A 24,239-nucleotide genomic window follows, 5' to 3' on the forward strand; every position below is an offset into this window, starting at 1 on the left:
TATCATTAATATCCTTATAATATTATCTATAAAAATCTACGATTATATCCTTAGAATATCATTCTTATTTAGTATTACTTTTATTTTACTAAGTCATATGGTTAACATATAATCTCCTATATATTATTTGAGAAGCATTACAACTTCTTTTTGTAGCCACATATCATCACTAAGATGATTCTTAGAATCATTAGAGAAATATGTTGGTCAATCTAATTATATAATAAGTTTTTTATTAAACTAACAATAAATTCATCATTAATGTAGTTTATTATTTTCTTAAATAAAATTTACGGAATTGCCTAATGTGGCTAAAATATATATGGCAATTAATGATTTTGAATAATAAAGATTTGATAAAAAAATAGTATATCTTCTATCATATTTGTTTAATTTTAAACTATTAAATAAATTAAACAACCACAATAACCATATAATAAAAATTTAGATTTTTATGTATATGTTATATTTTGAATTTTTACAAACGGCTATAAATTACTGAAACTGTTAAGAGTCTCACATTCAAATTTTATGATCCATGGTTTAAAAATTTTGTTATGACAAAATACAAATGATTAAAAAATTATATAAGTAAAAAAGTCTAATTTAATTAATTATTAAGATTAATATATATATATCATTTTAAATTAAACTATAAACCATATAAAATACAATATTTTAGTTTCAAAATTTACTTTGAACAATTTTTTTGATAAAAGTTTTGAACGGTCATTGATAACTTTTTTTTTTTAATTATAAATTACTAAAACTATTAATCCCACAATGAAAATTTTTTTATCAGTAATTTAAATTTTTTCTATAAAAGATATAAATGATCAAAAAAACTATATGAGTAGAAATCATCATTTAATAGACATTAATATTAAAAAAATACTAAAATATATTATCTATGTTAGTATCATTTAAATTTAATTACATATTCTATCATATATAAAAAAAATTTGGATTAATAAAATTAATTTATATGTTCGCACCAATTTAATTATATATTTAATAGTTACTGAACTTTAATTATTTATTATATATTAATTATTTCATAATATATAAAAATATTTAATACATAAAATAATTTATATATATAATGTTGATTCCGCGCAAGGCACGGATCTTAACCTAATACACTATTAATTCACGTAAATCATAATGTCTATATTATAATCTTAATCGATGGCCAATACATCACCAAAACCAAAATTATATTCAGACATATTCATATAATAATTTATGTATTTAGACCTAATTTTGAAAATTTTAGGTTCGGGTTGGTTATTTTCCGCTACAAATCCATAATTCAAATACCCATGAAACACATGTACTTTTTAGATACATAACGGGTCCGGATCGTTCGGATATCTAATACCTGAAAAAGACTTGAAATATCTAAAATCCCAAAAATATTTGAAAAGCTGAAAAACACACAACACAAAGACATACCCGAATACTCAAAAAAATACCCAAAATATTCAAATATCCAAAAAGATCCAAAGTTTTACCTGAAATCTGATCCGAGAAACCAAAAAATACCTAATATTATATTTTAAATTTTGAAATTGTACTTAAACCCGAAACTATAACCGAAAACACAAACCTGATAACTAAAATTATTCAATTGTAATTCTCAAATATAACTAATATACACAAAATATTTTGGGTATTTTTGGATACACGATCGGGTCTTGGGTAAGACATGGACTCGACAAACAAGTGCGGGTCCAAAAAATATCCAATAGTTACTTTGCTCTGGACCCGGAGCAAATCCAAATATGTATTTTTTTAGTCGGTTTCGGTTCATTTTTCGGGTATGAGTAAAATGCTCAAGCATAAGAGAGAATTACATAAAAGTGTGTACATACAAAATCTCAAATAAATTAATTCATAAATTCTATAATTTAAAAAAAAATATTCTTCAATATAATAAAACTTTTAACATAATAATATATAATAATTCGAATATACTATTTTATTTCAAAAAATATATAATCCAAAACAACCCGCGCTTTCGAAGCGCGGATGAAAATCTAGTTTAGGGTTAAAATAATTCAGTCATTTTATATTTTAATTAATGTTATTTTTAGAAGTTTTTTTGTAGGTTATTTTATTATAATTTTGTGTGCTATCTTGATGATTTTCTCTAGTTTCAAATATCTATATATCTATAAACAAAAAAAGAACCAAAAATACAAAAAAAAAGGAAGAATAACTTAACTTACTTTTTTGTGCATCATCACAAAGCTTATCTGTTTATGTTTGGATAGATAACGTAATTCAAACTTAAGTTATGAAAAGAGTTCAAAAGATAATAATTTCAGTCTGATCCCTTCTTTAATAAGACTGGGATAAGTTAATTTTGATGAACTTATATTATGTAAATGATTTGAGAGTTTTCAATTTATAAAATCCACTCCGTAATTAAATGAGAATCACCGAAAATATATAAAAAATGCTAAAATATTGGACATTAATATTAAGACATGGATATAATTTTCCAATACGTGGAGTACTAAAGTACGTGAAAACCGGGAATGGTATTTTGGAACTCGGAATATGTTACAACTTACAATATAAAAAAACACAACAAAATGTTTAAAATGAAGGTGAGTGAGATTGACATGTAACGGTTTGGAATTATTTTGGCTGTCTCAATCTGTAAAAATTATCCATTTTTCTAGGGGTATCTTCATCCATGCTCCATTTTTTTTTTAAAAAATAAAGTAAAAATAAATATGGAGTAAGGAATGCTCCAACCCAACTTTATATCTTACTCCATAATGAAATTTACTCAATAAATGGAGTAATCTATTTTTTTTTGTTCATCACTCTATTATAGAGTGGGAAATGGAGCAGGATTGAAGTAATTTTACTCCATTTTCATTTTTACTCCAAAACATTTTGGAAGAAAATATAGAATTTTACATTGGAGATGTTCTTATAACTTAAAAATTATCCTACTTACTCTTATCTGTCGTCTATTGTTTTCTTTTTTTGAACTTATGTTGTCTATTGTTTTGTTACATTCAATATATATACCTTATCTTGTAATTCTCGTTTTATTAGATAGTACGTGTTATTAGCTTTCGCATTATAATCATGTTTTCCCGAGGTTTTTTGGGTTAACAAAGGTGTATTTTGTTTGAAAACATACCTAGAGTTATGATGCGTCATATATTTTCGGCCAAAAAGATTGAAATATATTTTGACACAAAACTTAAAGTTTATGAGTTATATATAGGACTTAATGCAAAAATAAGGATATTTTCTAAACAAGAGAAAATGACACTTAATTATATGTAATAAAATATTAGTTGTAGATACTAGATATTATACGTATGTATTTAAGACATGATTAACTCTTTTAGCCGGGGTTCTTAACTCGTGATTTGACATTTTTTTTATTTTTGTTTTATATTTTTCGGCTAAAAGACGGTTCTTATATCTCTTATTTAAGAGACGGTTTTTAACTTTTCTTAGTTAAAATCTTAAAAAAAAACTAAAAACCGTCTCTTATCCGAAGTTAAGAAACTCAATTAAAAATTTGGTTAATCATGGTCTTATAATCATGTACTGATGTGGCAACTGGCAATAGTAAGAAGTCATCCAAACACACAGAAGCATCCAAAGAACTAAGAATCAAACTTGACCTAACTATCCCATCCCGATTGATTTTATATTAATTTAATTTAACGAACTTTTTGTCAGCAATTTTTACTTTTCACTAAATTATATCAATATATAAATATTTGTTAGGATTTTTATTCAGATACGTTTAAGAGTTGTCTTTCATATGTTTGGCTGCGGTTTCGCACGCATTATTTAATTTGACTCCTTTAAACATGACCCATAAGAGACTTAAGAGTAATTAAATTAGTAAATGCCAATTAATTAGCAGATGATGATTTTTTTTGCATCACAACAGTGCTTCCTACTCCCTCCGTTTCAATTTAAATATTGTTCTAGAAAAAAAATTTCGTTTAAAAGTAAGTGTTGTTTTATGATTTTAATGCAACATTTATTAATAAGATTCTTCTATTTATTGTTTTATTGGTTGAAATATGGTTAGATGTATGGGTAATGATGTTTTTATTTTAAAAATGTACAAAACTAAATGTTTCTTAATCTTTGTGTATAAGTCTAAAACGACAAATAAAGTGAAACGGAATGACTATTAACCATGCGGATTTTATTTAATGCCGATTAATTAAATAAATAACTATTTCTTGTACGTGAGAAATGCATGGCCCACGCTTATCCATCAATCTCCGCTATTTTATATATATGCTTTACTGGTAATTTAAAAACATTTGATATTGTACGGATAATTAGTGATTGGTCCCAGAAAAAGTGTATTTTGTAGTTATAAAAAGCGTATTTGCAGAGGTGTGGAGTTGTTTGATGGATATGTTACATGTGTACACAGATAATATAAATATTTTAGAGCAAAAACTATATTTTATATATGTGGCTACATACATATGCACTTATGTGATGAACGAACATAAGACATAATTTTTTTTTTTTTACGACGCCATCTTCTAAGATCAAGTGGTAGTCGGGTCTGAGTCGTTCCGAAGAGACGCTCTGTGCGGCTGTGTCTGATCTATATAGGAAAAAAGAGTACCGCTACATCTCACCTCCTTAGCGAGAGAATCTGCACACAAATTCATAGTTCTGGGTATGCGGGTGATGCTGAGCTCCGAGAAACCGTCTCTAAGAAGTCGGAAAGAAAAGAGCTTGGAGGCACCGGCTAGTCGGTAGGGTTTGCAATCATGTCCACCAGGTCGGAGCGATCCGTCTCCATTTGAACCGCGGTGCAATGTAACTCGCGTAAACAAGACATCGCCCATATGAGTCCTTCCATTTCTGCATGAAGGGCTGATAGGCTTTTCCGGCATCCTTGTAATCCAAATCTTTCGATTCCCATTGGGTCCTTGTAGAACCACCCTAGTCCACTAACCGTGCCATTATCGATCCATGACGCATCGATTTGACAGGTCGGGCGTTGGGGGAACATAGGGAGAGTCAAGGTAACTGAAGTCAAGGTAACTGAAGGAGCAGATCGTGCCTCCTCTTCCTCTTCGTCCTCGGGTAAGTTCACTTTCTTCCAGCACTCGGCTTCGACGGAAGCTAGCTGAAGGGTGTCAATGGGTGATACCTCTCTTCCATTGAACAATTTATCGTTACGTGCCTTCCAAATGTACCATAGGATCCATGGGAAGGTCTCAATAAGTGGTTTCATATAGGTCACATTTTTCTTCTTCCAAAATAAGAAGTTCATGCTTTGATAAACAAATGTACTCGGGAAGTAACCCGGAATGGACGGATAGTCCGATAAAACCCACATCTGGAAGGCGGGGGAGCATTCAAAAAGAAGATGGTTAATGGTTTCTTCAGGGTCACCGCATCTAAGACAGCTCCTATCAGTGCCCAGATGTCTGTAGAGGAGTCTTTCGGTCGTCGCAATACCTGGATCCCAGTCCTAAGATATTATATAAACAACTCCTAACAATTTTGTATTTGTTCCTTTAATGGTGGGGGAAAAACAAAAAAAAACATTAAAACATACTATACTATTGGGAAAACATTAAAACAAATCTATTAAGCAAAATAATTGAAGTGAGAAAAGACAAAAAAAAAACAACTGTGTATAAAGCCAAAACACATGATGGGTACATAAAATGCCGAACTTCCAGTTCAATTCCTCTGTACATATACGAGTATTCCCATATTAACCAAAAAGAAAATGAAAAAAATTGAACATCTCTCAAACTGGTAGGTAGGCCCTTTCCCTACATCATTTCTCATTTTTTTTTCTCTGTGACACTCTTCGCTTCAACAACAATTCACATTATTATGAAAAATTTGTATGGTTTAGTTTAAACATAAGATGTAATTTCCTCTTAGCTTTGCCTTTAGGTGTGTTTAGTTTACTGTCTCTTTTTAACGTCTAATCAGTAGGAAAACAAAAACCAAAATTAACCCGAGAAATGTTAAACTGAACTCATACTTTTTTTTTAAGACCACGAGAGTTATAAACCTTCGATCCATAATCTTTTTCAGTATCCAAAATTAGCTTTTAATTTTCTAATTTGATAAGTATAACACTCTAGCTATGTAAAAAAAACACACAAAATACAAAATAATAATCCACTTATACTATCATTAAGCTACTAGTGCACCTTTGGTCTGACCCCATATGTTTATTCGTCATAACACAAAGACCTCTCCGAAACAAGTATGAGCCCTAGAAAGATTTATAGAGCTTTCCTCCATTTTGAGGTCAACGACCTACACTTGATCACTATTAATATCTTTCATTTCATCACATTATTGTTAAGGTTACTACTTTTTTCTCTCACTTATGTTAAATTATTTACCTCGCTATTACTTCATTATTACTTTTTAACAAATACTTGTTTCATTTTAAAACTAGATAATAACAAAAGATGTTCTAAACATTTAGAATCACATAACTTGAAAGTGGCCAAAGACAAAGAAATGAAAATTTTCTATAGCTACCAATTTTGAAATATATATATATATATATACAGGGTATAGTAGAATATGTCAAGTTTTACCTCTAGACGACGGCACATGTGCATGTATAGTTGTCGGACAATATATTTCATTCGATTCAAACGTTATAAATAGAAACTCAACTGGTAAATGGTAATATTTTAAATAACCCTTTTCACAACTGTTTTTGTATAAATTGATTTGACTAGTTCGAAGTGTAAGATCGACCTCAAGTACAAATACGACTCTATAATCTTAAAAGTTATGCACTAAACGAAGTACAACAACAACAAATGAGGTCATCACTCATATCAGATAGATGTCATTAGGACAATTGATTAGCCTAGTTCAAAACCACATCTCCTCAACGTTTGTGTGCGTTGCCTGGTTATGCGTATGAATCTCTCTACGCACGTACAATATATATTACGGATATATAACAAATTTTGACATCATCTTATACATCTGAAAATTATATTAATATATGTATCTATAATCTTGTTACTTATCGTTTCATTTGGAAAGAGAGACTGCCGATTGTCGTTCAGCATAATATATAAGCAGTGTCTCAAATTATTTGAAATCCTTGTAGACTTTTTTTACCGAAAACCCTAGACGTTAATAGAAATAGAAAATCTTCTTACATATTAAACACGAAAAAATTCCAAACGTCAAGAGTTTTCGGATTGATTCTCAAAGTTAATTTTAGAAAAGATGCATGAAATATGTTGTCGTCCACTTACACAATAAAGCATGAAACATCGATGCATGAAGTCTAGACTTCCAATGTCTAAATATAAAATATATAATGCTTTGTGATTGGGTCTTTTCATTATCATGTCTCCTCCTCACTTCCTTTTGCAATTCCTCATTTTAACCACAGCCACTACAATTCTCTTCAATCTAAGTCATAAATAATAGTTATCATTTATTTCTACGTAAAAGAATATTCTATGAAATTTAAATTCCAGGAAATTTAGGAGCCTCGAAATTGCAATAATGTCCCATATATAGTTTGACTTCAATTAAACGCGCAAATCGTTAACATTACTCAAATAAACTTTGTAGGCAATTGATTCAGAAACAAGGACCGACCAACTCGAGAACAATGAATGGATATGATGCATCCTTATAAAAAGCTTCTTTTTTAATTGATAGTCGGAGTAATCAAAATGAAAACTCCCTCCGAATAGATGGTGAATGAAACGTTCTAACTTTAAGCCTATATAAGCCCAATGGGCTATCTAAGAAGGTAAGAGTTAGATTATTAGTAATGGGCTGAACTGTATTGATTATAGAACATAGCTAGAAATGATTATACTATAAGATTTATAATTGAAAAAACATATATTCGACGTATTTTTAACGCTTAAGTGGATTTATTATATTAAGTAGAGATTTTTTCTGTCACACAAAAAAAAAATAATAATAATCGCGAAACGTTGGAAGGCGAGGAGCATCGGCATCAGATCTCGTGCGGCGGTTGTTTCTTCGGTACGTTGATTCCTTCTCCATCTCTCTCTCTCTCTCTCTCTCTCGCTCGCTTTACTGAGATCCGGATCCTTGCTGAGCTTCATGGCTCTGTTGTTTTCCCAGATCTGTTGTGTTTCTTTAACGAATAGTGATTCGCTAGTTTGCTATATTGGTTGATTGGCTAGATCAGGGCTCTTCTCTTGTTGTATTCAGGTCTAACAATCGATCGATGATTGGAAATTAATATCATCCTGATTCGATCAAGTTCTGAGGCAAGATTGATCAAATTGCGTTTTTGTAATCATATAATAATCTGTTAGTTTAGTTTGAATAAAGAAAGGAGATGGGGCTATCATTTGGGAAGCTGTTCAGCAAGCTGTTTGCGAAGAAAGAGATGCGTATTCTCATGGTTGGTCTCGATGCTGCTGGTAAGACCACCATCCTCTACAAGCTCAAGCTTGGTGAGATCGTCACCACCATTCCCACCATTGGTCAGTAATTTAACTGCCTGCCTATTCATCTCATCTATGTGAGAAGCTGGAAATGTTATTGTTTGTTTTTTTTTTTTTTTAAAGGTTTCAATGTTGAAACTGTGGAGTACAAGAACATTAGCTTCACCGTCTGGGATGTCGGGGGTCAGGACAAGGTATCTTCTTATTTGTCATACCATTCTTTTGTTTGCTCGTAGAATTGTGAACCAGCTCTCTTCTTTACTAATGGTTTTTTTATATGCTCACTCATCCAGATCCGTCCGTTGTGGAGACACTACTTCCAGAACACACAGGGTCTTATCTTCGTCGTGGACAGCAACGATCGTGACCGTGTTGTTGAAGCCAGGGACGAGCTTCACAGGATGCTCAACGAGGTAAATACTTAAATAATATCAATGTCTTTTTATTTTATTAATTCTCCATTTGGTTTTTTAACTTCTTTTTTTTTTTTTTTGTATGGTAGGATGAACTGAGGGATGCAGTTCTACTTGTTTTTGCTAACAAGCAAGATCTCCCCAACGCTATGAACGCTGCTGAGATTACTGACAAGCTTGGCCTTCACTCTCTCCGCCAACGTCACTGGTGAGCAACAAAACCTTTGTATAATAATATGTGAGCTTATCTGAACATTTGTGTAATATAACAGGTACATTCAGAGCACATGTGCCACCTCTGGAGAAGGACTCTACGAGGGACTTGACTGGCTCTCCAACAACATTGCTAACAAGGTATATTATAACTATTTATGATCTACTTTTCTCTCTTTAACTTCAAACAAGGTGGGTTAGATCCGAGACTAAGACACTTTTAACGTATGATGGTGCAGGCATAGAAAGGAGGTAGCAAGATTCCTCCCTGCTTGTTTGGTTTGTTTATAAAATCAAGGAAAGGGGTCTGTTTCGCTAGTACTATAAAAACGAAACCAAGATTTTATCATCACATGTTCTTCTTCTTCTTCTTCTCGCATCTCAAACTCAATATCATATCACATTTTGTACTTTCCTTTAATAACTCAGCTCTATTTACTTTCGGATATTAATTTCTTTATTCAAATTTGAACTTCGGAAACTTACAATCTACAACACACAAAATACATGAAAGCGCACACAATAAGCAAAGAAGTAAGAAAACAAAAACACATGCCAACCTCAGAAGCCCATGAAAGCAGAGACAACATGTGTGGTTGTCGAGCCAACACAGCCCCCTATCCACTTACTGCCCGGACAGAACCCGAATCTACTTCACCGACGGTTTAACTTGTAAATGATTTCGATAATCAAGCGGCAGACGGTGCAGTCACGTACTTGACCGGTCCAGCTTCGGTAAGAGCGGAGATGAGCGGCTTCAGATTCACCACATCCGACTCTTCTACAAGGTCTCCGACAGATTTCTTGTAATCCAAGGAATCATCATTGTAGATATCCCACCATTTGTTAACTAACATTTTGATGTCTTCCCTCTCCATATTAGCTTCCTTCCCTGTGTATCTCCATGGCTTCGAACCCTGTAATTAGAAAGGCAAACAAAAATGTGTTAGAACTCAATAAGAAATCATTGGTCTAAACAAATAGAAGTTGGGATGTAAGATAACTCACCGCAGCACAGTAGTGAACCACCTTGACTTTATCGAGCTCCACATTTTCTGGATGACGCCATAGCATCGCTAGGACGAGATTGTAAACTAAAGGAATCGGCTTGTATATTTTCTTGAAGTACATGTTCAGAAAGTCCTGCGCAGTAAAACCCCACAACTTACAAAAGAGCAAGAAAACAGAACATAACAAGTAAGACTACTAACTTTTTCTTTCTTACCTGTTCAGCGAAAGGAGTCGGAGGAGTGATCTTTAAGGTTCTTAGCAGATCCTCGTAAGTATCTAGACCAGGTTCGAACACGAACATCCCGGCGTTGAAGTAAAGAGCCGGTGGTTCACCAAGCTCCGCCTTTGGCCACTGGACTTTCTCAGGGCATTGTTGGCAGTACCCGATCTTGTATTGGGGCGTGTGGCTCCATGTCTTCTCGCAGAAACAGTCCATCACCGCGTAGAAATAGCCATCAGGGAGATCGAACAAGTGATCGATGTTTTCGAAAACTTGAATGTCTCCATCCAAATATATCATTTTACTATACTCCACAAACTATACATTCACACAAAAGACAGAGCATTTTAACCATATTTCTTTTATAAGTTGGTTATTTTTCAAACTAACACAAAAAGGGTTACTAAAACGACGGCGCATTGTGAATTATAAAGTACCTTCCAGATACGGAGTTTGGAGTAGTTGATGACGTAATAAGCCATGGCAAACTGGGTTTGGTTCTCGGGTGGGTAAACGGGTTCGATCTCGCGGACAATGCAACCTTGTTCCACAAGTATACGACGGTGCTCCTCCGGGACGTCTGGTAATATCGCCACGACGAGTGGATAAGCGGATTTGACTTTCCTTAGTCCTTTGGCTAAACCTACGACTCCTTTGACGTAATCACCGTTTCCAGCTAGAAATGTCACGTATGCTCGATCACTGTGGACTGGTGGCGACGGTTTAGTTATCGTCACGGCGGATTTGGCGGTGTTGGTTTGTATAAGCTCCGGAGCCATGTGAGAAGCACGTGAGTTTGGAGGATTTTAGAGAAAATGTAATGAGAGGTGTGTTTTTGTTGTTGTCTTGTTTTGTGTTTAATGATGTTTCTAAACAAGGATTTTTATAAGCGCTAGGATTAGTTGTCATCATTAGCTCTGGATCGTACACGTGTACGTTTAAGATCGGACGGTGGTAACTGGCACTTGGTGAGAGTTCTGGAAGTGGGACTAACGTCTAACGGGAAGGTTAGTACGGAAAATGCTAGAAGCAGCTACGCTATTGTGAGAAATAGAAGATTGTTTATTCCCTGTGGCCGGATGCATTGAATATTCCTGTAGTCCTTAACATACGTTAAGTTAATTCGTCTGAATAATCTAGGCTATGTTTTGTGAAATGGATAATATAGTAAAGAGATGACAGATGAATTAAGCAAAGGGGTAAAACTGAAGATAACTTCTCTTTAGGTGCAAGATTAAGAAGCCATCTTAGAGAAGTCCATCGGTTAAAGATTCTAATGAGTTTTAATGAACAAATTAATAGTTAATATAGTGATTTGAAAAGTTAAAAACTCTTGTTAGTCTAATTAATTTGAATAACCTCATCGAGGTTTTTAAATTTTTTTATTTTTTAAAAATTGAATGATTTAAAAAAAAATCATACATAAATTTTTAATAAAAATGACATAAAAACATATTAAAAATACAAATACAAACATTTTGGTTATACTACCTACCCATATTCTATCATCTTCATTCAAGGTTAAACACACACATTTTTTTAAGTAGTTTACTCCAAATTTTGTCGGGTAAATATGGAAAGAAGTGAGACAACTATGATTTGTTACAAGTCTTTTAATTATTCTTCACTCAGATTGGGCTTCTAGTTAACAAACCGTATCCCAAGAAAAGCCAAAGTGACCAGTAAAGAAAAAGAGAGGGGCTTTGTGCTCTGGTGACTGGTGAGTGTAGAGGCTTAAACTCGTACCTAATGATCTTAAAACCATGTGTACATTTTAACAACAAAAAGTTCAAACGTGTTTTGTGTTGCAAACTTTGACAAAAGAAAATAGGGTGAGATTAATGAGAGTGTGTCTGCCAAAAGTGTCGGTTGAGGTTGGACTTTTATCTTAATCATCGCCGGTCGTCTTTGATTTTGGTTCCTTTTTATTCATCTGCTTCCATTATTGTATATGTCGTTTACTCCACTTTCTCTTTGATTCCTTCCTTCGCAAAGCTTTTCATTTCAGAGAATATATTCCCATTCAGAGTCAACTCCCACAGTGTCCGAGTTTAGGCGACATGCATTACATTTACTTCCAAATTTTTGAAATTTCACCTTTCACGGTTAATGAAAGACCTCTGACCTTTTTATACTGCAAATGATAGACTCCTACGATTCCATTTATTTTTCTCTTTTCTTATACTAGTATTTTACTAACTTGTTTTTATGGAGTTTACACACATATCCTCCTAGCATTTTCTGACATATTTATACACACACCCCTTTTTTTTAATAAAACACTGCACACCTTTTTTATGGAATTCCTTTTTCTTTTTTCGATAATGGTCATGAAACTAGTTTGAAAATATTTTATTACTTGTGCACAAGAAAAAAGTATTTTATTACTCTGAAATATTCCTCCAATAGAGATGCTAAACCATTACTTTCCATTATCTTTGTGAATATCATTTCACAGGCTCTATCAAAGACTATGTGATACATTGAACTTAAAAAGGATGTAAGTACGTATTAGACCATAAGTATACGTCTATATGGGTGCGTTGATGAGGAAGATGCTAAAATATGGATATTTCCATGGTCATGAATTCAGAGTTTAGAACCACATGCATGCTTTAAAGTTTAAAGTTCGAACCTCTCACTAGAGGATTCTCCTCTGCGTCATCATCTTTACGTCATCGCTTCTATGACATGCACAATAAATAATTACAAATAATTTATAGTTCATAAATATCGATTCAAAATATTTTTCTTTTCTGTTAAAGGAAATGTAGACGATACAAGTTTTCATTAAAAAAAGAGAGGAGATGTACACGAGTACATGACCAAAAACGGATCCATCAACAAGAGATACAAATACAGTCAAATATATTCATTAGCCATCTTCCCTTTTAGAGGCTTACCTATTGCATGCCCCTATAATATACAAGTGTTTTATTTTGATTTCGGGATTGACCTGTATGATAGAGATTTTCGTTGGAGGCTTATGTGTTATGTCGCATCCGATAGGAACTGGACATAACCAGATGACAAAAAGAAAGAGGCTTTGCATATGAATATGACAGAATTTTGAGCGTGTAAGTTAAAAGGATTGTGGGTTCTACTTTTGGTACTTCTTCTGATTCTGATAGATCGTAAACGTCTTTTTATGGCCTTATAGTTATTGAAATAAACAGAAAGTATTATTTCAGCAAAATAAATCAATATGAAAGAGAGAATAGACGCAAAAGACCGACGTCAGTAAGAAAAAAAGGTTTATTTGTGGTATCATATAGTTAAATATCCAATGGATGTAACAATTCACTGAGTCGGGTGCTTCAACAAAAAACAGTTGGTTTCTTCACCAAAAGTCTGAGATGCTGATACAACCCAAATCTAACCTATATTGGGATTAAATTGACACGTCATTACTTGTGTGTGTTTTGTCCTAAGCGGAAAGTTAGAAGCAGACAAGTGTTCTATTAAATCCATTGAGATCTGATTCACTTCTCAGATACATACTAATCGAGAGAGTTGCTTTCCCAATAACTATGGAGGCTACTATTTATGTGTCTTCGTGTAAATAATACTGTGTTTACTTACTTTACTTGAACTCTTTTATTTTAATTCATAATTTTAGTATTTTTTGAACCCTCCTTTTTAATCGAGTGGATCGCTCTGATATGTACGCATCAAATATACACGTTAATAATTCTTGTGTTCAAATGTTTTAAATTAACCCAATATAATGTTCGATCATTAATTATATGATTCCTATATAGATGTTTGTTTGGAGTTTTTAATGCTCTTATACTCTTTTTTTTGGGTAAAATATGCTTCTTACTTTGATCATGCATGTATTAAAATTTATATAAGATCTAATGATTTTTTCGATTGATATGAAACTACATTTGTTCTCAGTTGCCTATACATATTTTAATGTTTTATTATAGCGACCATTATTTGTTACAGGTTTAATAACATATCATACAACTTTATCTCAAATATAAGCATTAACAATGTACAATACAGATTGTAGTCGTTTTATTAATATATTATTAGTATATGATTATAATTTCAGAATAAATATAAGAAAATATGGTGTTAAGTATTCACACTGAAATCAATATGGGTCTATGGCGATCTTTTCTTCCACTTGAATTTTTACAGAAAAATAATAATACGAGATTGCACGTACTTTTTACGGCAAACACTGAAAGTATTCTTATTATATTACGGCAAGTTTTAGCAACAAAACATTTGTTGTATTATTCTTCATACATTTACATAGCTTTATTAATCTCAACGCACGATAAAATGTTCAACAAAAGAAAAAAAGTACGATAAAATGTTGTTGAAATTAACTCAAAATGTCTTACCGTTTGTGTAAATATACTCATATCAGTCGTAGTGATGGGCAAAGGAAAGAGACGTCTCTTTGACTACTCCTCAATCTTAAGACAAAATGTGGTAAAATCCTAAAGCAGCTCTTTAACTCGCCTAACTCCATTTCTCATTTGACTTTGCTTCAAATGTCAATAGTCCAATGTTATTTAGCTGCACACAAAATTAGTAAATTAAGATATTTTTTCTTTCTAATATATACTCAAAGTCCATTCCGTGGTAAACTAGTTTTAAGTACTAAGCCATCTATATTATTAAAAGAAAATTACCTATTTGAAAATGTTCTTACTTCATTAATTAAACTCTTTTTTTTTACTTGTCTTTTTCAGTTGCACTTATGAAATATCCTAAAACGAATAAAACTGCCTAATTTATTAATTGTCTTTTCACTTACATTAATGAAATATGCTTAAATGAATTTAAACTTCCTATTTTATTGTTTGTCTTTTCCAGTTACCTTAATGAAATATCCTTAAATAAATTTGGACATAATGTCATTTAATCAACTAAAAAAACTCATGAGTTATCCTTACGTGCACAATTTTAATAATGAAGATTTTTAAAAACGTGCATCATTAAAATGTTACCTAAAACATGCAGCACTAATATATAACATGCATCAATAAAACTAGAATTTGACTCACACAATTGTATATATATTATTTTTAGTTGATTAAATTTAAAAATAATTATTTATTCAAAAAATATTGAATGACTATGTTTTTAAAAATTATATGGTATTATTTGCTCATAACTCATTTGTCATTTGATAAATCGTTAGAAAGAAAATTTTAGCATAATATAACCCAGTTGTCATTTACTAAATTTATGGTTTTTATTTATATTTTTTTTATTATTTAATTATAATATTTTCATTTTATATTTGAAAGATAAATGAATTTTCTTTCAAACAATATTTTTGTAAATGTATTTTTTAAAAAATAATCAATTAAAATTGTTAGTATCATTGAATATCATTATTTTAGACATAATTTGAGTTTTCGTTTACATCAAAACTTATCATATTTTAGGATAATTTTAATTTAAAATATAATTTTCATATTTTTCAAACAAATTCTAAAAATATTTTTTAAATATTTTGTTATAATTGTTAAAAAAATATTGAGTTGCATTTCAAATAAAAATGTAAAGATATTAAAAATATTATAATTAAAATATGTAAAATTTAATATAGTTTTAAGGAAATGGTCAAAATAAAAAAATTACACATAAAATAATCATGATTTTTTTTAACTGGACGGATCATTATTTATATGATATCGCACACGAAAGAAAAATTTCTATTTTTAAAATTATCTAATTAACTCTGTACTCATTTTTTTATATTTTTTATATGATATCACACAATCGTAAAAAAGTAGATAGTTTAAGATGCAAAAAAAATATTTACTTAATGAATATACTATGAACGAATATTACAAATACATCATTTAATAAAATAAATAATTAAAAACTGAAAATTCATACCGAATACTTACTTAAAGTGATCTGAAAGTTCTATATGGAAAGCATGTGTTTATTTATTTGTTGAAAAAACAAGATCATTATAGAATAATTATTTACTCCAAAATTTATATTACTCCAAATTCCATTGAAAAAATATCAATCAAGTGAAATACTATTTCACTTATTTACTCTAGTTATTATTCTAAAAAGAAAAAAATACACACACAAATTTACTTTGACTTTAGTTAGAGGAAAACAATTTACTCTATTTTTCTTTTCTCTATTTTTTCAGCTCTTTTCCAGCTCTTCTTTTATTCCATATTACTCCTAATAATACCCACCAAACCCTAGATCATTCTCAATTTCTTAAACATAAACATATTTTTTCCACGTCATGCACAAGGGACTACTAGCTTGGTCAGTTTCCATCCACAATATTCTGGTAAAAATAAAAGCAATAGATCATACTTATATTTTTACTAGTCATTGATTCTACCCCATAGTCTTGTAGGAATAATATCATTCATAAAGAAACTATAGAATATGTTGAAATTGTCACAGATATGGAAACTCAAAAGAAATACATAAAAAAAAAACCAGAGATTGTCGAAATTATTGGAAAACTAAGGTAATCGATAATAGGACATAAATTTATAGTTACAGAAGTGATCTGAGTCTGTTCTAGAGTTTCATCCCTCAAAATATAGACTGTGAAGCCCCATTTTTTTTTTTTAATTTGTATCCTTCATATAAAAAATGAAGAAGATTGGCCAAAAAAAAAAAAAATGAAGAAGATGAAATGGTGATTAGCAACAATATTTGATTGATAATTCAGAAGTAATCAGTCATTTTAATCCGATTACAAATATACAACAACTTAAGTCTCGCCTACTGTGTGGTACAATCTAGAAACTCTACAAATAGATCACCCACATCAATGAACTCCTTCGTGGGATTCATCTTTTCAATTTTTTATTATTAATTTTTTTTTTTTTGATTTTTTTTTAAAAAAAGAAAACTAGACCAATCATGGCCGCCACGACACGTGAGGTCCGCGTTAGGAGAAAGTGGTTCAACCAAGTGATATTTAGGAGAGAGGGATTCATGTGATTGAATTATTATTATTATTTTTTTTCCGTGTGAACTCTTTTTATAAACCCTGGATGCGGTGCTCTTGAGTCTTACCAAAGCAAAAGCGAGAGAGCGTGTTTCTATCCATCTGAACCAGTCAAAGGGTCAAACCTTGGTATTTTTAATTACACAAAAGTTGACCAAACAGAATGTTAATTGTGATTAGAATGGTATACTATATAGTTGCAAAATTCCACTTTATAAACAAGAATAAATATAATAATTGAATAATCACATCACTTATGCCGTGTTCCAGTCACTCTCATTCGTCTACTAATTTTCAAACATCCTTCTTAAAATATCACTTTGTAATTTTTTTTGGTCAAACACTTTGTAATTCTTTATTCTCGCGTTCCTTCACTATATATATAAATAAATCACATATTGCTTAATCACTTCAAATCTAATCCACATTTCACACCATCTCTTTCTCTGTTTCCTTTTCTCTCATTAAAATAATAGAGAAATGGAAAATTACGAGCAAAACTTAAACTCACCAGCTCATGAAGAAGATTCTGATGTACGGAAAGGTCCATGGACCGAGGAAGAAGATGCTATTCTCGTCAACTTCGTCTCCATCCACGGTGATGCTCGCTGGAACCATATCGCTCGTTCCTCAGGTATCAAATTAGTCACCAGTCTCTAATATACACACGGGATCGGCCATGTGTATAACCAAGTGAAACATTAATTTATAGACACAGTTGCAAAGACATAAATGTTTATATACTATATGTTCAAACATGCAGGGCTTAAGAGAACTGGTAAGAGTTGCAGGTTAAGATGGCTTAACTACTTGAGGCCAGATGTTAGACGAGGCAACATCACTCTCGAAGAACAGTTTATGATCCTCAAACTCCATTCTCTCTGGGGCAATAGGTATGTTACCAAAGATGCAAATGTAAATACTTGTTCCCCATTTACTAGTTAACACTTTTATAGAAAATATTACTTTTGTACGGTTATAAATATTTGTTTGTTTGGTTTTTTCTTAAAAAAAATATAAGGTGGTCGAAGATTGCACAATATCTACCGGGAAGAACAGATAATGAAATAAAGAATTATTGGAGAACTCGTGTGCAAAAACAAGCTAAACACCTTAGATGCGATGTTAATAGCAATCTTTTCAAGGAGACAATGAAAAATGTTTGGATGCCTAGATTAATGGAAAGAATCAACGCCCAAACACCATCCCCCACGTATGACCCAGTGGAGTCAGTGATCACCGACCCAGGTCAACCTATCGACAAACAGACTCCGGTCGAGCCAGGTTTTGTTTTAAACCCGGACCAGCATCGTCATCAATTCGTTCAGGCTTCGGAACTGTGCGCAACGTCTTCAACCTCGCCAGCTGAGACGTTATCGGACGTTCAAGACAGGGTAGTGAACGGGTCTGGTTATGATCCGGCGGGTCAAACGGGTTTCTTGGAGTTAAACTATTGGGGCTGTGATGATGGAGACAACATGTGGACCGATGATGAGAGTTTTTGGTTCTTGCGGGACCAGTTCTGCCACGAGACCACATCCTTTTCGTATAATTAAGGAAATTTACGATTATGATACGTAACGAGGAATTCAACTGCGTCACGTTAGGTGTAATAGTCATTCGTGCGTGATGCCATTTTAGATACGGCCTTGGTATACGAATCTTGACTTATTTTAATATGTTTTCTTTTTTCTTTTCCCGTTTAAACTAAGATCTGATCATCACGTACGTGAGGATAACTGTGATTTGTGATATATGTGAATTATTCAATAATATAACGTTTCTAATCGTCAAGAGAACTAACTCGAATCAGTTCATATTTGAGCTGGTCCGTTTTAGTTACGACAAAACATGCAAGGAACACGCTAAATAACACTCGTCAGAACATGACTTATTTGTTTTACTTGATGGTTAAACCATTGATTATTACAAAATCACCCCCGCTAGGATCAGATATAACCGAAAAAATAACATCTTTTATATCAACCTTCATCAAAGTGATCTTGGTAGAACCCAACTTGGTTCAAATTGTTACAACGCATGAGTTATTTCCATATAAATTATTCCTCAATATCTAAAAGCGCACATATACAATTTGGTAGTCCAAAAGGCTCATATACCTCATGAGAAATATGCATGGTCGATTCAATGATACGTAACACGATAAAACATAAAATTATGCAAATCATTACAAACTTACAAGAACAAGTGATTCTTGACGATGATCCAATAAAACCTTTCATCCATATCGTTGATCCCACTCGTGGTTTCGATAGTAAACTCGTGATTATCGATGCCATGCGATGCGTCAACGACCGAAGTACTCTTCCTCGTCGTGTTCTCGGCTCCGGCGACATTTCTGTAAAGTTTCAACGTTGACAAAGAAGTCACCGCCGTCTCTGGCTCCTCTTCGGGCGTAAGACGGCAACTCATCAGGGCTCTAAAGAACATCACTATCGACGCCATGAGTATCAGACGTCACACGATGCTTTGGTTAACTTTTAATTACGTATCTAATCAATTTTAAGTGCAAAGACAAACACACACAAAACATATATACGTGCGTTTGTGTGTGTGCTTGGTTCAGTGTGTATATAGTCTTAACCACCATCGTTGAATGCTGAAATAAGACAGGACAACGTGGAAAACATAATAGAAACTAGTTTTGGTACGTACATGTTGATTTACTAAAGTACCATTGCAGGAGTTTCAAGAGGGAGTTTGTAAGCGTGGCATTATGGTCCTTTCACAACATGGTTTAGATGTGGAAGAGAAAGAAAAGAGTTCATCTTCAGCAAGAAACAATGAGAGGAGGAGAAGAGATATTCTTATTTGATTTTTTAGAAAGGAGCTTTATGAAAATATCATGATCTAATCCTTTCTCGTACTGGTCAAACTATGGTTGAACTAACCTTCTAGATTCTCCTTTTTGGGTAACTTTAGCATTTTGGTCAGTAAACCTGTATAGAAAACTTTTATGTTTCGTAATTTCATATTTTTTTGTCAACTTCTTAATTTCATATATCTTGGAAAACTATGTGTTTTGTATACATAATTTAAGTTTTATTTCAATAATAACATTTGGGCGTAATAAAAAAATTTGTAAAAAAATCAATATTTATTTTTCAAATCTCTCCACTAATAAAAGTTTGTAAAAAAATCAATATTTATTTTTCAAATCTCTCCACTAATAAAGGTTTCGTTTAGGTTGACTGTAGGGAAGACACTACTAGATAGGCTAACGTAAGCCGAAGAGTGTCGATTCCGGAAACGATGCCGTTTAACTACGAAGTGGAAAAAAAAAAAAGTGAACTCACTAAGCGAGTCCAAGCGTTCTTTGGCGCTCAAAAATCCCCAAATCCTCGGCGAAATTGGAAACCCTAACTTCCGAATCGAATCGAAGATCGTATTGTTTCCGGGTTGGATGGGTGGTACGGACGCGAAAGACATTCTCGGGTTGCCGAAGACGCCACTCTACGAGAAGAAAGCTCGACCCCAGAAGGAGTCTCATAGAAAACCCGATGGCATTTCGCGCGAGGTGCCCTGAAAGGATTGATTTTTCAGTTGAATTGGGGCTGTTAATATTATGTCGTCTTTGTTGAATTGCAGGTTTATGCGCTCACGGGGGGCGTTGCGCCTCCTCTTATGCCTTCAATTGATGTTACCCACTTAAAGCGTCCTCCTCCGCCTCATGAGAAGGTCTCAAATTTATTGACTTTATTAGATGATTCTTCTTCTTATGAGTTTGATGATGATAGTGTTAAGTAAGAACCTTTCTTTCTTTCTTTCTTTCTTTCTTTCTTTCTTTCCTTCAGGTTGCTTGGCAATGGCTTCCCATCAACAGTTCCGCTAGGAAAGATGATTTGCAGCTTTACCATTGGGTAAGAAGTTCCTTATCTTATAACAGAAAGCTTGAGCATTTCCTTCTTTCTAATGCCATTTCTTTTGTCTTTGGATCTAAATATTTATCTTTACAGGTTAGAGTGGTAAATGGTGTTCCACCAACAGGTGACTATTCCTTTGCCAAATATAACAAGGTATTTATTTTATATTTATCCCCCTTGATGACTGTCTATTACAGTCTCCTTTGTTTATGCTTCTTCTGACCCGATGTTGAAAATGCAGTCAGTTGATATCTTGAAATACACGGACGATGATTATGAGAATCTTTTAACGGACCCTGTAAGTGCCCGCTGAATGAAGAGCATTCTTTCTTTGGTTAATGTTGACTTGGTTGATTCCCAACTTGTAGGTGTGGACCAAGGAAGAGACAGATCAGTTGTTTCAATTGTGTGAAAGGTTTGATCTCCGTTTCACTGTCATTGCTGATCGCTTCCCATTATCCCGGACTCTTGAGGAATTGAAGGATCGTTACTATAGTGGTTTGTTTTCACCATTATCCGTTCTCTTACACCCTTGCCCCTTCATTTGTTTTCATCTTTGTTTCGTGTTGCACCAGGGTTTGTTAGAAAATAAGAGGACTGAGAAATTCTCTTTCTTTTGTAGTGACTCGGGCCCTGCTGCGTGCTAGAGCTCAGTCTCCAGCAGATTTGGCAAACCATCCTCTGATGAAGGTCAGTCAGTTTCCACTTTTATATATATCTTCTGAGCTATTAAATAGTAGTTGTTTTAGCAATCTTATCCTAGTTATGTTATCTGGGGAGAACATTATCTCTAAGAAGCTGTTTTTCAATATATTTGCGTAACAGGAGCCTTATGATATGACACGCGATAGAGAGCGCAAACGTGCATTGTCAATGGTCCTGTCCCAGAGTAGACACCAGGAGAAGAAAGATGCTGAGGTCGTTCTCTTTAATTTTTTTTGACTAAAAATGCATTTAGAAAATATAAAAATAGTTCTCTGCTTTATCTTACCCGTCTCTCGTAACTACAGATTCTTGCTGAGGCTAAAAGAATCACAGAGATTCGTTTGGCTGCACGTGTAAGTGCTGTCTTTAAATCAATATACTCACTCGTACTAACTAAATAACAATAGATAAATTTTTGCTTACGGTGATTGAAGATGACCTTTTACCTTAGACGCATATTAGAACTCAATCCTCATCATCTTGTCTCTATAACGATTGGTCTTTCTGGTTGTCCAGCGTGCGGCAGATCTTGATGTGTCTGGGAATGAGAATATCGGTCTTGATAAAGCTGATGGAGGTCCAGGGTGTAGTGTATCTCCATCTTCCAATTCTCAACTTCCTGCAACTGCCGTGGCCCCATCAACACTAACTATGGCAGATTATGCCTCTACACTTGCTTCTCTGCGCATGGTGAGTCTCTCTCTCTCTCTTCCTCTCTATGCTTTTTTTTTTTTTTTTTTCATTTGGGCCTCGAGTGATCTGATTTCTGTTTAATTTCCAGCTTCATGTGTACTTGAGAACCTATGGACTTGAACAAATGGTTCAAGCTGCAAGCTCTGCTGTTGGTCTTCGAACGATCAAGCGCGTTGAGCAGACTCTGCAAGATCTCGGGGTTTGTTTTTGCTTTCGTGCTCTGTTTAACTCTTTCGTGCCCGTTGACTGAGCAATGAGACTTTAATTAATTGTACATTATAAAGGGCACTCTCTCTCACTGAAGGTAGCTTCTGCATGTCTTCTACTACTAACTTATGGGGATTTTGGGTTTGGATAGAGGCTAGCTTCTTATGAGCTGCTTTTGAGATTATGCAAAATGAATTTTTGAGTATATAGAGTTTCTGTTTTACAGGTTAATTTAAAGCCAAAGGTTCCTACAAAAACTGTATGTGATGAGCATCTTGAATTACGGAAAGAAATTCTAACACTACTGAATCTTCAGAAGCAGGTAATCTATATAGAGTTCACAAATATACAGCCCACTTCTTTTTCTAACTTGTTTCCTTTTATTGTCACGTAATTTCAGCTACTGTATAAAGAATCAGAAGGCTCATCACACCGTGAAGGGGCCTATGCCGCAATGCCAGATACTCCAAAGGTCAGCATTATAACTTGAATCGCCAATTATTACTGAAGTTTCATCTTCTTGCGGATATATATATCTCTGATCGTTTTGTATTTGATCAGGATCGTGTTTTCGCATCTGAGCCATTCAGTTTTGGAGGTATATTTCCTTATCTTCTTTGTTTCAGAATTGTATTTACTACTTAACCATCTCTAACTTGCAATTTGTGTGTCTGTGTTTAGGAATTTCAGCTGAAAGACCAATCAAGAAGGAACCGAAGCGCAAGGTGATGCAGATGAGAGTCTGGTCTTTCTTTTCATATTGATTTCTCAGCATATATATAACACTAAGATCTCAGTAACAATATGTTTTGTGAATCGTACAGGGTCCTGGAAGGCAGGCAGACACTCCTTCACCAGCTCATAAGCGGCCTAGAAAATTGAAAGCATCCGATCTCTAAAAATGTTCTCACCACTGATTCACTATTTTCATTTGCATGTTTTGCCGGTGACGCTGCACTATTTTGAATTGTCCCAAGAATAAATTTGTCAATTGTGATTCCAAGTTTTATCAAGTGTAGACCAGTCTAAAACACAAGAACCTACAGTACAGTCATCATGTTCAAAACACGAGTTTAAGGGATTAGTAAATTTAAACCAATGCAATTGTATTATTAAATCTCTGCAATTTTTTTTTTCTTACTACAACTTTGATTAAATTAGTTTTTGAAAATGTCAAAAAGCTTGTCACAAACGTCAAATGATTATATGCTTTATTTATTAATAAACAAAGTATGTTCATGATGGACGTAATTTCAATTAATGTAAAATAGTAGTTTTGTGTTAAAAAGAAGAAGTAAAATAGAAGTTTTAAGATTTATGGAAAATTTAACTATTGGCGAACTACAAGTCTATACCCTAGCCTATACAAGACAATAATTAATTAATGAAATATAATTGGGTGGATCAATCAATTTTCTTGTTTCATATTTTTTTCTATTCTCCTTTATCATTTTTTCTATAACAAACTCA

At 33.1% G+C, this 24,239-nt stretch overlaps 6 protein-coding genes across 10 annotated transcripts; 3 read left to right on the plus strand and 3 right to left on the minus strand.

Moving 5' to 3' along the window:
• Positions 1-4,762: 4,762 nt before the first annotated feature.
• Positions 4,763-5,254, minus strand: LOC106354069. Its single transcript, XM_013793918.1, has one exon. It carries the CDS (start codon positions 5,252-5,254, stop codon positions 4,763-4,765), a length of 492 nt encoding a protein of 163 aa, XP_013649372.1.
• Positions 5,255-7,858: 2,604 nt separating this feature from the next.
• On the plus strand, positions 7,859-9,530 carry LOC106450958 (ADP-ribosylation factor 1). 4 transcript variants are annotated; one of them, XM_022694429.2, is made up of 8 exons: positions 7,908-8,025; positions 8,218-8,276; positions 8,341-8,495; positions 8,580-8,650; positions 8,750-8,869; positions 8,959-9,077; positions 9,142-9,223; positions 9,322-9,530. In XM_022694429.2, the coding sequence occupies exons 3-8, from the start codon at positions 8,348-8,350 to the stop codon at positions 9,325-9,327; spliced, it is 546 nt and encodes a 181-aa protein (XP_022550150.1). In that variant the 5' UTR covers positions 7,908-8,025; positions 8,218-8,276; positions 8,341-8,347; the 3' UTR covers positions 9,328-9,530. The 4 variants fall into 4 exon arrangements, with proteins under 4 accessions (XP_013748430.1, XP_013748359.1, XP_048611294.1 ...); XM_013892976.3 differs by lacking the exon at positions 8,218-8,276 and having other exon boundaries at positions 7,859-8,025; XM_013892905.3 differs by lacking the exon at positions 8,218-8,276 and having other exon boundaries at positions 7,863-8,025; positions 8,330-8,495.
• On the minus strand, positions 9,517-11,181 carry LOC106450883 (galactinol synthase 1-like). The gene is made up of 4 exons (XM_013892712.3): positions 10,751-11,181; positions 10,308-10,631; positions 10,091-10,225; positions 9,517-9,999 (listed from the first exon to the last, which is right to left on the minus strand). Exons 1-4 carry the CDS (start codon positions 11,090-11,092, stop codon positions 9,772-9,774), a joined length of 1,029 nt encoding a protein of 342 aa, XP_013748166.1. The 5' UTR covers positions 11,093-11,181; the 3' UTR covers positions 9,517-9,771.
• Positions 11,182-17,631: 6,450 nt separating this feature from the next.
• Positions 17,632-19,067, plus strand: LOC106370075 (transcription factor MYB78). Its single transcript, XM_013810149.3, has 3 exons — positions 17,632-17,914; positions 18,044-18,173; positions 18,302-19,067. The coding sequence occupies exons 1-3, from the start codon at positions 17,761-17,763 to the stop codon at positions 18,834-18,836; spliced, it is 819 nt and encodes a 272-aa protein (XP_013665603.2). The 5' UTR covers positions 17,632-17,760; the 3' UTR covers positions 18,837-19,067.
• Positions 19,068-19,236: 169 nt separating this feature from the next.
• LOC106370086 lies at positions 19,237-19,968 on the minus strand. The gene has a single exon (XM_013810158.3). The coding sequence runs from the start codon at positions 19,744-19,746 to the stop codon at positions 19,477-19,479; it is 270 nt and encodes an 89-aa protein (XP_013665612.1). The 5' UTR covers positions 19,747-19,968; the 3' UTR covers positions 19,237-19,476.
• A 589-nt stretch (positions 19,969-20,557) lies between these two features.
• LOC106451172 (SWR1-complex protein 4) lies at positions 20,558-23,886 on the plus strand. 2 transcript variants are annotated; one of them, XM_013893086.3, is made up of 16 exons: positions 20,558-20,818; positions 20,890-20,979; positions 21,096-21,161; positions 21,258-21,317; positions 21,406-21,462; positions 21,533-21,662; positions 21,787-21,854; positions 21,990-22,082; positions 22,175-22,222; positions 22,386-22,559; positions 22,651-22,761; positions 22,996-23,091; positions 23,170-23,241; positions 23,331-23,367; positions 23,451-23,494; positions 23,594-23,886. In XM_013893086.3, exons 1-16 carry the CDS (start codon positions 20,705-20,707, stop codon positions 23,666-23,668), a joined length of 1,335 nt encoding a protein of 444 aa, XP_013748540.1. In that variant the 5' UTR covers positions 20,558-20,704; the 3' UTR covers positions 23,669-23,886. The 2 variants fall into 2 exon arrangements, 1 of the variants encoding a protein (XP_013748540.1); XR_007322709.1 differs by having other exon boundaries at positions 21,096-21,317; positions 22,651-22,866.
• The last annotated feature ends 353 nt before the right edge of the window (positions 23,887-24,239 follow it).

This window comes from Brassica napus, chromosome C4 (assembly GCF_020379485.1).
Source record: "Brassica napus cultivar Da-Ae chromosome C4, Da-Ae, whole genome shotgun sequence".
NCBI classification, from domain to species: Eukaryota; Viridiplantae; Streptophyta; class Magnoliopsida; order Brassicales; family Brassicaceae; genus Brassica; species Brassica napus.

Coding starts and splice junctions, on each gene's coding strand:
- LOC106354069 (XM_013793918.1), bottom strand. CDS start 5,254: ATGAAACCACTTATTGAGACCTTCCCATGGATCCTATGGTACATTTGG.
- LOC106450958 (XM_013892976.3), top strand. CDS start 8,348: ATGGGGCTATCATTTGGGAAGCTGTTCAGCAAGCTGTTTGCGAAGAAA. Junction 8,496..8,579: donor CACCACCATTCCCACCATTG/GTCAGTAATTTA, acceptor TTTTTTTTAAAG/GTTTCAATGTTGAAACTGTG. Junction 9,078..9,141: donor TCTCTCCGCCAACGTCACTG/GTGAGCAACAAA, acceptor GTAATATAACAG/GTACATTCAGAGCACATGTG.
- LOC106450883 (XM_013892712.3), bottom strand. CDS start 11,092: ATGGCTCCGGAGCTTATACAAACCAACACCGCCAAATCCGCCGTGACG. Junction 10,226..10,307: donor CGACTCCTTTCGCTGAACAG/GTAAGAAAGAAA, acceptor TTTACTGCGCAG/GACTTTCTGAACATGTACTT. Junction 10,000..10,090: donor TGGTTCACTACTGTGCTGCG/GTGAGTTATCTT, acceptor TTCTAATTACAG/GGTTCGAAGCCATGGAGATA.
- LOC106370075 (XM_013810149.3), top strand. CDS start 17,761: ATGGAAAATTACGAGCAAAACTTAAACTCACCAGCTCATGAAGAAGAT. Junction 17,915..18,043: donor CCATATCGCTCGTTCCTCAG/GTATCAAATTAG, acceptor TCAAACATGCAG/GGCTTAAGAGAACTGGTAAG. Junction 18,174..18,301: donor CATTCTCTCTGGGGCAATAG/GTATGTTACCAA, acceptor AAAAAATATAAG/GTGGTCGAAGATTGCACAAT.
- LOC106370086 (XM_013810158.3), bottom strand. CDS start 19,746: ATGGCGTCGATAGTGATGTTCTTTAGAGCCCTGATGAGTTGCCGTCTT.
- LOC106451172 (XM_013893086.3), top strand. CDS start 20,705: ATGGGTGGTACGGACGCGAAAGACATTCTCGGGTTGCCGAAGACGCCA. Junction 20,819..20,889: donor CCGATGGCATTTCGCGCGAG/GTGCCCTGAAAG, acceptor GTTGAATTGCAG/GTTTATGCGCTCACGGGGGG. Junction 21,162..21,257: donor ATTTGCAGCTTTACCATTGG/GTAAGAAGTTCC, acceptor TTATCTTTACAG/GTTAGAGTGGTAAATGGTGT.